Here is an 11,548-nt window from a genome sequence, read left to right as displayed (position 1 = left end):
TGATTGTAAAAGGTAATGTATAGGCTACTCAATTACATGTTCCACTGTTAAAAGGTTTTATTCCTAAAGAAAGGAAGAGCATATGCTGTGTATTGCAGTATATGCATACTAATGCTTAACGTTGGATAGCATGTTGAAAAGTGTTTCTTTTAAACATTTTTAAATATGTTATTCAGTGGTGAGTAGTGCACCCAGATTAAAAAAAAAAAAAGAAAAGTCCAGTCATAACAGAGGCCAGGGAAAAAAGTTTTATGCTACAGGTCACACCCACAGCAGACAGCAGAAGACACTTCTCTTTTTCAGTATTTTATTGAGTTTACACTTATATGACCTCTTAAAGCTTAATATTTCAACTGGAAAAACACAGAAAAAAAAATCATAGTCATTTTTTACAAGAGATAATATATTGCTCTTGTCACAAAGCACAAGAACTATAAATAATGTGACGTGGTGGAATGAAATTTGGCATTTATGTACATTTTTGCATTGATCTTCAAAAGCCAAGCATTGAACGTAACAGTGGTGACAAAGAAAGAGAAATGTCATGGGTTGATGCATAGTGCTACCAGATTTTCTTTTATTTATAGGCTTTATGATTAGTAACAATACCAATAAATATGCAATTTAATAATACTACTGACACTGGGGCAGTACCCACTACCCTCAAAGATACTAAACCTTATATAAGTTCAGACTATTATCATGAAGAGAGTGTACTCAGTCATCAGTACATCTTGTTTTATAATTTGTGTTAAACGTTTTTACTCATACTTCAAATTTCAATACAAAAAAGGTGTCTCAGGTGCAAAAGCACAAGACATTAATGCTGGCTTTAAAACTTGGTTTGTAGTGTTGGTGTAATGCATCCATTTCTTTGATCGTCCTCCAGTTTAATTTCAATTTCCTTAACTTGGATGGGAGACTGATTTTGTTTCTTCTGTACACTGAAGTGCACTCCGTAACAGAAGTAGATGAGCAAGCCTGTGTTTCATTAGGAAAGACAATTATACTTCAGCAAGTATACACATCCTGAAAGCTTCAAATGAATGTGGTTGGACTTGTGGTCATAAATGCAACAGCTGCATATGTCATAAAGCATTAAGAATAAATGAATTTGGCAATCAAGCATGGTATATTTGTGTATTCAAAGAAACATCATGTTATGTGTTTGTGTCTTTCAGCTTGAAGCCTATTAAATAATATTGTAACAGATTTTGCTGACTCATTTGTGAATGAAAGAGGTGTTTTAGAAAAAATATATTGCACATACAGTGAATTATATGACCTATGGTATGTTATATTGTGCATATACACTATTATGCATAAGCCTTTCGATAATTTTTTTTTTAAGATGATCAAAGATGTGTGTCCAAAATTTTAACTGACAGTGTATATATGACTCTATTTAAACAGTCATGCTGACTTACCCACTGCCATCCACACTGCGTATTGAATCCATGTTTCACCTCCCAGCTGGACCATTAAGTAGACATTGATGAATGTGCTGAAAATAGGAAGTATTGGCAGGAGTGGGACCTACAGAAATATGTGAAAATGTTTATGAGGACCAAAGCAGCCTTAAAGTAATTCTAAACAGAACATTTCCATGCCAACTGTTCTTAACAGCGGTATAGTCTCAACAGGTGGATCACAACCCAAAAATTTCTATAGTAAACCTTGTGAAATAAGGTACATTAGCATACTTTTAAAAAGACTTATTACAGAAATAATATACTTATAAAGAAAATACTGATGGACAAACAGAACCTAATGTTATATAGACACTTAAATGCATGTTGATTGCAATTAAATGCAAATCCATTATAATTTAAATTTATATTAAATGCAATTATAGTTTAACTTTGATCCACTTAAGCTGGATTTAAGCGCATCTTTATATGTCATTTCATAATTCTGTTGTCTTTGAAGGTGTACAACTAAATGTACTGACAAGCATATATGGTAAATTAAAATACATTTTAATATCATTTCTATTGAAACATGTCGGCTTATGTCTTGTATTTTAATATATTTGTGATAACACATTTATAATAATGAAGTTGCAATATAGTGAACTTAAAATATATTAACTATAAGGTAATATTGAATAACATGCTATAGTAAAAATTATAATCAAATACTTTACATGTGCTTTATTATGTTAGTCAACTTGTTAAGAAAAAGTAATGCAGGCATATTTCTTACGTGGCCTTTTATTTCATAAATATAATTCATAAATAAAGGGTAACACTTTATTTTAGTGTCCTTAATACATGTTGCAGTAGTTAGTGTAGTAATAACTATATATTATGCATAATTACATGCAACTAATCCTAAACCAAACCCTCATCCTAAGACTAACCTTATAGTAAGTACATGTAGTTAATTATTATTACTCTGTCTGTACTTAAATGTATAATTACACTGCAACACAGACACCTTTAAAAAAGTGTAACCAAAACTAATAACAGAATGGATTTTCTTGGTGTTGACATCAGAGGCTGCATATGCCAGTTAAACTCATTAGAATTATGGCTAAAATTCATCCATCAATACTGCACATATTATAAGATTACATAGCAAGTCAAAATTATTATTTGCAAAATTATTAACATGACAAAAGCACACTTCTGCTTCTTTTTTTTAGGTATGTCATGTTAATAATTTTGACCTGCCATGAATGGTATTATTAATACATTTCAGTGATTGCGTTCAATGCAGTTTATTACAGAAATTTACTGTACTGCGATTCCGAAAGAAAACCAGTTGAAAACCAATGCTTCAACATCTAGCCACATCTTGTTTATGCATTACTTAAAAAGTAAAAAATGTTACATTTTTCACCCAGTAAAAACTTACCATAAATGCAGCCTTGGTTCTATTCTGCGGCTGTCGCCATATAATGATGATAACCATGACAAAACCCACCGCAATCAGAGTGATAATCATAATCATCCACCACTCGTCAATCAGACCAGCTGGTACACCTTTTGTGATGATCACACTCAGGATGACCGCGAACACAACTAGAAATTACATAAAAATTAAATAAGAGGTGGAGAAATATTGAAATACCCATTGAGTAACCGCAACTATTAAAGGCCCATTCACAACCAAGAAAGATAACTATAAAGATAACTATAACGATTAGCATCCACAACAGTGGTCGATATCATTCTGTTTATTCTAAGCCCGCGCTACAGTTTCCTTTTGAAGTGGAACTTTGACACTGCATCTTGGTGCTGCTTGGCTTAGGGAGTAACGCAACTATCTGAGTCACATGGGATGTGCCCATGGGGTTGACATGCTTCTGACTCCAGCTGGGTAATCCGTAGGGTCAGTTTATGCTATACACCCACTATATTTGTGCACATTCACAGCCTAGTGAGGCAGGCATTCCCTCATCGTCTTTGTTGTGAGTAGGCCTTTTATGTCAGCATTTATGTCAAAATGCTTATACATAAAGTTTAGCACTGCTATACACTCATAATTAACAGAAAACTAGTTATTTAGGATTTTTTTTAAGCTTGGAATTTTCATTAATTCCAAAGTATTTTTTCAAATAATTATGGAAGAAGCAAATTGGTATTAATTATAAAAAAGAACAATTTAGTTTGTACTAATTTTCTGTACTACTGATAAGTGATAAAGTTTGTCAGTAAAACTATTCATTTAGCTGGTTTGACAGGCTTACATTTTTCAAACATTTTTCGTGATTGTGTGAGAATGATAACACTTCTAGATACAGAATAAATTATACACTAATGGGCATCCTTTGCTCTTTGTTTAGTTGCATAGGCCTAAATGATTTCTGTCTTTGACAAGATGTGAGAAAGAGACAATCAAATATGCCAGGTGGATTTTAAGGATTTTACTCAACATAATTGAACACTTACTTGTCACTGCACACATTCAAGCATGAAATGTTAAAAGCCAAAACTCACTGGTAAGTATGGTTAGCAGAGACACCACTTTTGAACTTGTGGCAGAAGCATATTTAGGGGGGCGAAAAGGATTCCACTTCTGAACATGTGATCTGTCACTGATCTCAGCTGGCTCTGGTTGGTACCTGCATGGACAAAAATAGTTACTTTTATTGCAAAGCTGTTACTATTGCCAGTAATTTACATCAAACACTGCTGTCTGAATATTTTCGTTTGGTCTGGATATTATGCAATGGTTTACTGAGCACTGCACATTGTGCACCAGGGGCATCACAATACGACTGAAAGGGCACTTAACTACTAAAGGGGCAGGGCCAGCACCTGGACCAAATTGCATATTTTTTGCTCAGTTTGGGCCTCTGAATAAAATTGAGGTGTCTTTTCCTCCTCAAGTATGAGTCCATATTCACACTATATATAAGTATGAGTCCATATTCACACTATATTCACACTCATACTTGAGTCCATATACATATGGACTCAAGTATGAGTCCATATTCACACTATACACTATAATTAATGTGATCGACGTGGGTTCGAATCCGTCTTTTGCCGAGCTCGCATTTATTTTCAATAAAAATGAAAATAATGTTCTAAAAGTGGAAATAAAAATATTAATAAACAAGTGTATAATAATATTAAAAGTGTTTATTGGGTAGGGTTAGGGGAAGGTGTAGGGAGGGTTTTTATTTTCCCAATAAGGCAGCATCCATTTAATAATTTTAATAAGTATAATCATTTTCACTCTATGATATTATTGCATCCTGTTAATGTACAAAAATACTGAGGTGCAAATATTATCTGCCAATATAAATTTAGGATCTAATTATTATTTACCCATGGCAAAAAAATGATACTTTTACATTTTCACCTAGTGTAAATAGCATATTGCTAAGAAAATGCTGCTATTGTCGCTTAGTGTAAATAGAATATGCGTGAGGAGCTGGTTTCAATAGAATATAAATAGAAGTATAAATAGAATATATCGCTATTTTCATTTGGTGTAAATAGCATCTACAGTTGTTTGCACTTATTGCAAATAGCCGCTGCCAAAAAAAAACATTATTTTATTTTTAAATATATTGTCAAAAGTTTCAATAAACTGTTCTATTTTTTTTTTAAAGATTTTTTCTGACTATTATCTGAAAGAATTTACAGGGTTGCATTACATATTGCATACAAGGTGGCATTACATATTTCAGTGTGAATATATTTTCTGTGTTTGTAAAATCTGTGTGGGTACTTCAGGAAAACAAACAATTGTAAAATGTATGATACTATTCATAGATTATTCTTTATATTATATGTATCGTTATCTGTGTCTTACCTAAGAATTAAGATGCAGATGGCCACGAGGGTGTAGGCAAAGAGCGTTCCAATAGACAGCATGTCTACTAGAGCCTTCAGGTCAAACACCAGCGCCATTATTGCTAAAATCACAAACAGTTCACTCTTAGAATTTCAGAGGCAAACCTTAAAGAAAAACTATAATATACATGTACTATATTAAACAAAAGAATATTTTTTGTTCTAAGTATTCAACTTCAGTGGCCTTTGGGACAGCCCTACATGCCTTTTTAGGATCAAGCCCCTAAATATGTTTCTCAGGTGTTATGTCACTTAGATTAGATACTATTATCATGGTGTATTACTGGGATGTGTTCTCGAACAGAATTACCTGCTACTACTCCAGAAGCAAGTGTGGCGATGACAGGGCTCTGTCTGGAACTCATGTTACTCAGTGGTTTGAACAGCAGCCCATCTCTGGCCATAGCAAATAGCACACGGGGCATAGGAAACATGGATCCCAGCAGACTGTTGAATAGTAGAGGAAAGCTCATTACACTGATATTACAGTAGTTTAACTTGTTTTTGTCTTTTACAATTTTGTACATTTCAGCAAATAACTGATAACAGCTACAACAGTCATGCATTCAAACTGATGTGACAAGTGTTTTCTTCCGGGGACGAACACGTCAGAGTATTAAATAATTCCCACCCTAGGCATACACAAAATATAGGGACGGGGCCTGGTTCAGTTGCATGTTGAATCTTGCGGTTGTGGGAAGGGGCGTGACATTTCTGAAACAAACTCGGAGCCGTTGACCAATCACAACACATTGGTCCAGCCGACCAATCAGAGCACACTGCGCTTTTTTTGGAAGGAGGGGCTTCATAGAGACAGGAACTAACCAGCGTTACTGATTGACTGGGAAGAGAGGAGCTGCAACAATGTCAAATGTGTGGAAAATAATGTATTTCTGAACTTTTAAGCATGAAAACCTATTCTAGTAGACCCCAAAAACAAAATCAAGACTTTGTAAAGGGGCATAAAAGGTATTCTTTGTAGTCACCATGAAATCAAAATTGACTATTGTCAACTGTTTTTGATGTAATATTGCAGTATTTATTATAAAATTATTTTTTTATTCACATGTCCTCATAATCTTTAATCAAAATAACTTCCCCTCCCTCCTGCAGTGGCATCTCTTCTCTGATGATGTGTTTACTGGCGTGAGGGTGGGACAACCTGTCACTCACATGAGATCCACCAATAGCAAACCACAACCGTCCAATAAATTCCCTATAGAGAAAATGTGTTGCTCTACCTTGTTGAGAGAGCACACAAAGATCCAACAGCCACAGCATACTTTGCAGGATCCCAGCCCACATAGGTGAAGGCTACGGGTAAGGGACTCTGAACACTTAGTTGGTAGTAGGGCATCATGAGGGTGAGAGAAGCCGAAACGCCCAAATAAGCCAAGAAGCAGATGAGAAGAGAAGCCACAATTCCTATGGGGATAGACTTCTGAGGGTTTCGTACCTCCTCACCTAGAAACAAGAGACAGGTTTAAAATACAAGTACTGAAATTATTTAGACTAAATGTTTCCTGCTATGCGTTATGTTTTTAAAAAAGTCTTTGTTAAAGCATTATGAATCAAACCAGCCAGCTACGAGGTGAATCATAACAGTACAAACTTTGATTTGAAGCAAAAAATTATTTGAAAATTGGACAAAAAGACAGTGTATAAAGGCTTCACTGAGGGAAAGAACTACAATCTCATGAATCATTCTACAATATCGAATTTAAAAAATATAGAAATATAAAAATATTCATTTAAAGTTGTTGATTATATCTATAGAAACACTGTATTTTAAGTTTGTTAAAATACAGTTTATTAAAATTTAAATACATAAAAGCAAAATATGCATAAATATTTGAGCATTTTCAGAGCATAGAAAGACAAACTTGATTATAGTTCACCCACAAATTAAAATGTTGTCATTATTTACTCACCCTCATGTTGTTCCAAACCTGTATGAGTTTCGTTCTTCTGCTGAACACAAAAGAAGATATTTTAAAGAATGTTGGTAATCAAACAGTTGACGGAAGCCATTGACTTCTAAAGTATTTTAAGTATTTATTTTTTTTCCTACTATGGAAGTCAATGACTACCATCAACTGTTTGATTACCAACATTCTTCAAAATATCTTCTTTTGTGTTCAGCAAAAGAACGAAACTCATACAGGTTTGGAACAACATGAGGGTGAGTAAATGATGACAGAATTTTCATTTTTGGGTGAACTATCCCTAAAGGGTGCTTCCCTAAAGAGCTCTTTTGGCATGATTTTGCAAATGTAATCTTTTTAAAGTAACTTGGTCCTTCAAATAACGTTTGTATCGGTTGCATCTGTTATGACAAATGTATTTTTCATTGAATCATTCATTCAAGAGATTCATTCAAAAATGCTGATTCATCCAGTAATGATACAAGTGAAGCAGTCAGTCATTGAATCATTCATTCAAATCGAGTTTTTTTTTTTTTTTTATAATTCAGATTAATTAAACATTTTAAATAGACTACAGCAATTAACGCTTTGTCAGAAACTCTAGTAAATTACATTATTTGGGGTAGTTATCTGTTCAGAATTGTGGGAGAATCGTGATATTTGTTTAAAAAAAATGTGATTCTCAGTTGCTCTACTTTAAAGGTGCAGTGTGTTAATTTTTAGCGCCATCTAGCAGTGAGGTTGGGAATTGCAATATAGAGAAGCTAAGGTGGCCAATACAAGACAAAGATTTCATCTGAGATAGCAGAGAGCCAGTCAAGCAAACACATTCTGTAGAGCAGTTTGTCCATTTAGGACATGTCGGCGCAAAATGGCGACTTAACATGTGAGGGGACCTGTGGTGTATGTAGATAGAAATGGCTCATTCTCAGGTAATAAAAACATAACGGTTCATTATGTAAGGTCTTTATACACCACTGAAAGCACAGTTATGTAAATTATATTGCATTTCTGTCAACAGATCCTAGATCAATTTCCGTATGGAGAAAGTGAATGGAGATTTTGCTTCCAGAACCAGATTAGGCCTGTTTCACTCTATTGATGAAGTACCTGTGGTTGCAATGCAGTCAAATCCCACAAAGGCATAAAAACAGGTAGCAGCTCCAGCAAACGTTCCCTCAAAACCAAAGGGAAAGAATCCTCCAGATCCAAAACTGGATAAAGTTTCATTTGAAACTGAGAGATTTCTAAAGAAAATAAAGCAATGTTAAAACTATTTTAACATAGTAGATAGGGCGGTAATTAAAAACGAACAAATTAAATGAAAAACATTCAAATGTAACATGCTCTCAATTTTTCAACTGAAATTGAAGCAAAATCATAGATCTAAAACATGCAGTTGTAAGTTTTACCATAACCACAAATGCTCTGTAAATTTCATAAAGCAACATACGTGGTTATTGTGTAGTTCAAAATGTCCTCCTGTGTTATCTGCCAATTTCCAAGGTCACCCTTGATGAACCCAGCAATGATGACAAAAACCAGAACTACCATATTTATAGCTGTGAAGATCTTATTGACAATGGCAGACTCCTTCACCCCAAATGCAAGGATACCTGAGAAATTACAAGAATTAACACAAATCTGACTCTTGAACTATATCATAGCCCATTTAATGACACTACAATAAACGTGCTATAGATCTTACTTGCCTGCCAAAAGCATTATAAGGCCAGCAGCAAAGAAGTCTGGATAGGGAGCGAGGCCAGGTAAATTCATTGGTGTATTTTCACTCAAATAATTGGCGATCCTATTTCCAATCAAGTCATCGAAAGTGCCGCTCCATGCTCTGGCCACACTGGATGTGCCTGTCATAAAGTCATTCAGATTAAGCAATTCATTCATAGAGACATTTGATAAGCAAGTTTATTGACCATACAATTATAGGTATAATCATTTAGTGAGTCATGAAATAAATAAATAAATCTTGATTAATACCCCTGATTAAAATGATTGTGGGATGCTTGTGGAAAACATTATTTAGTTTCCCAAAAGCATTGTGAGGTCTCTGCAAACTATTTTAGGTTTACAATTCTTTTGGGAAATGCAGCCCCAGTTGATTCTGCAATATTATGTGATACTCAAAGTATATTAAAGCTACACTAGAAGTGCCTTGTCAAGTGTCTTATCAAGGCGGAAGGACGCATCATGATAATGATTCCCAGAATTTTGAACAATCCGTGCTCAGTTAATGTTGGGCATGTAATGTTTGTTCTTGCCTATGACGTATGACAGCAGTAAGTTCCAGCCGGTGATGAAGGCCCACACCTCTCCGACGGTGACGTAGCTGTACAGATAGGCAGAGCCTGTCTTGGGCACTCTGGCGCCAAACTCTGCATAGCACAACCCCGCAAACACAGACGCCACTGCCGCAATGAAGAATGACACGATGATGCTGGGGCCAGTCGCTGTTCTGGCAACCTCTCCAGAAAGGACATAGACCCCAGCCCCGAGTGTACTTCCCACCCCGAGGGCCACTAGGTCGAGTGTGCTTAAGCAACGCTTAAAGTTGGACTCTTCACCATCGGGCTCCAGTGGCTTTCGCCTCGATAGGCTCTTCAAAAAGGACAGCACCTTGTTGCAAAACATCCTGAGACAAATAATATAGGTGATTATGTAATAATAAATCATATATGCAACATTTATTATTATGTTAATAACAGATATATTTAAGAGAAACAGATGTGCATTCTGTTTGCACTTCTATCTTTCTTCCTTATCCATTCTTTTAAACCCATTTTTCTCTGTTCATATTCCTTAGTCAATTTTAAATAAATTATATATGATTTCGTTTTTTTTTTCTCTATATTATGCTCTAAAAGCACTGACTACGAAATATGTAATACAAATGCCTTAAAGGCATAGTTCACCCAAAAATGAAATTCTGTCATCATTTACTCACCCTCAAGTTGTTACAAGCCTGTATGAGTATCTTTCTTCTGTTGAACACAAAAGAAGATTTTTTGAAGAATACGGGGTTACCAAACAGTTGATGAACCCCCCCAAAATACTTTGGAAGTCAGTGGGGCTCATCAACTGTTTGGTTACAGAAATTCTTCAAAAAATCTTTTGTGTTCAGCAGAGGAAAGACGTTCATACAGGTTTGGAACAATTTGAGGGTGAGTAAATGATGACAGAATTTTCACTTTTGGGTGAATCCCTTTTAGACTTACACAGAACTTCCTTTTATTAAGGGAAATAATAATAATAATAATAACAATAAATGTTATTTGTATATACCACCTTTCGTAAATAAAATCCAGCTCAAAGTACTTATAGGTCAGACCATTAATCACAATGAAAAAGGAAAGCATAAAGACCATAAAAACATAATAACCACAAGAATGACAATAAAAGTGAGAAAAAAATGGTGAGGAAATGAGGAAAATATAATACAACGGGCACCAAAAACATACTAAGTGTTATGATTGGTTGTGAATTTGTTTTGTGTTCTTGCTTTCATGTCTTTTATTTTGTAGTTTGGTTCCTATTTCCTGCTCTTGCCCTGTGCTTCCCTTCTGATTGGTTGTGTCATGTGTTCTGTTTTGTCATTGGTTCATTTTCCTGATTATGCTCAGGTGTTTCTTGTTAATCATTATTTTTTGGCTGCATCCCAATTCAGAGGCTGCATCTTTTGAAGGCTGTATTCGAAAGCCGATTGCTTCCCAATTCGAAGACACCTTCAAATGCCTCCTTCGTTTCCTGTGCAATGAAGGATACAACAGACGGATCCTTCACGGCCTTGCCGACCCCAGAATTCATTGCACACCCATGATGACAGGATTTTTTGAGAGAAATTGCCAAATTACACCTTTAAATGTAAGTATTGGGTTTCAACTTACTCAAATATCTATTGATACAAATGTGATCCTGGACCACAAAACCAGACATAAAGGCATTTTTTTTTTCTGAATAAATAAGCTCTCCATTGATTATTGGTTTCTTAGGATAGGACAATATTTGTCAGAGATACAGCTATTTGAAAATCTGGAATCTAGGGGTGCAAAAAAAAAAAAATATATATATATATATATTGAGAAAAGTTGTCCAAATGAAGTCCTTAACAATGCATATCCACTCACAAAAATACTTTTTTTTATATAATTATGGTAGGAAATTTACAAAATATCTTCATGGAACATGATCTTTACTTAATATCCTAATGATTTTTGGCATAAAAATACCATATGACTGGTTTTGTGGTTCAGGGTCACAAATGTATAAAAAAACCCCAAAAAAAACATTGAATCG

The 11,548-nt window shown here is 34.8% G+C and overlaps 1 protein-coding gene across 1 annotated transcript; it reads right to left on the bottom strand.

Moving 5' to 3' along the window:
* Nucleotides 1-294: 294 nt before the first annotated feature.
* On the bottom strand, nucleotides 295-9,886 carry LOC125266145 (cationic amino acid transporter 2-like). Its single transcript, XM_048186601.1, has 11 exons — nucleotides 9,517-9,886; nucleotides 8,950-9,105; nucleotides 8,691-8,853; nucleotides 8,348-8,484; nucleotides 6,554-6,776; nucleotides 5,623-5,759; nucleotides 5,272-5,374; nucleotides 3,945-4,069; nucleotides 2,860-3,026; nucleotides 1,428-1,536; nucleotides 295-981 (listed from the first exon to the last, which is right to left on the bottom strand). The coding sequence occupies exons 1-11, from the start codon at nucleotides 9,884-9,886 to the stop codon at nucleotides 833-835; spliced, it is 1,839 nt and encodes a 612-aa protein (XP_048042558.1). The 3' UTR covers nucleotides 295-832.
* Nucleotides 9,887-11,548: the final 1,662 nt, after the last annotated feature.

The sequence above is a fragment of the Megalobrama amblycephala genome, linkage group LG4 (assembly GCF_018812025.1).
Source record: "Megalobrama amblycephala isolate DHTTF-2021 linkage group LG4, ASM1881202v1, whole genome shotgun sequence".
NCBI lineage: Eukaryota > Metazoa > Chordata > Actinopteri > Cypriniformes > Xenocyprididae > Megalobrama > Megalobrama amblycephala.
The sequence above is the reverse complement of the archived record's forward strand: the minus strand, read 5'-3'. Positions and strand labels throughout refer to the sequence as shown.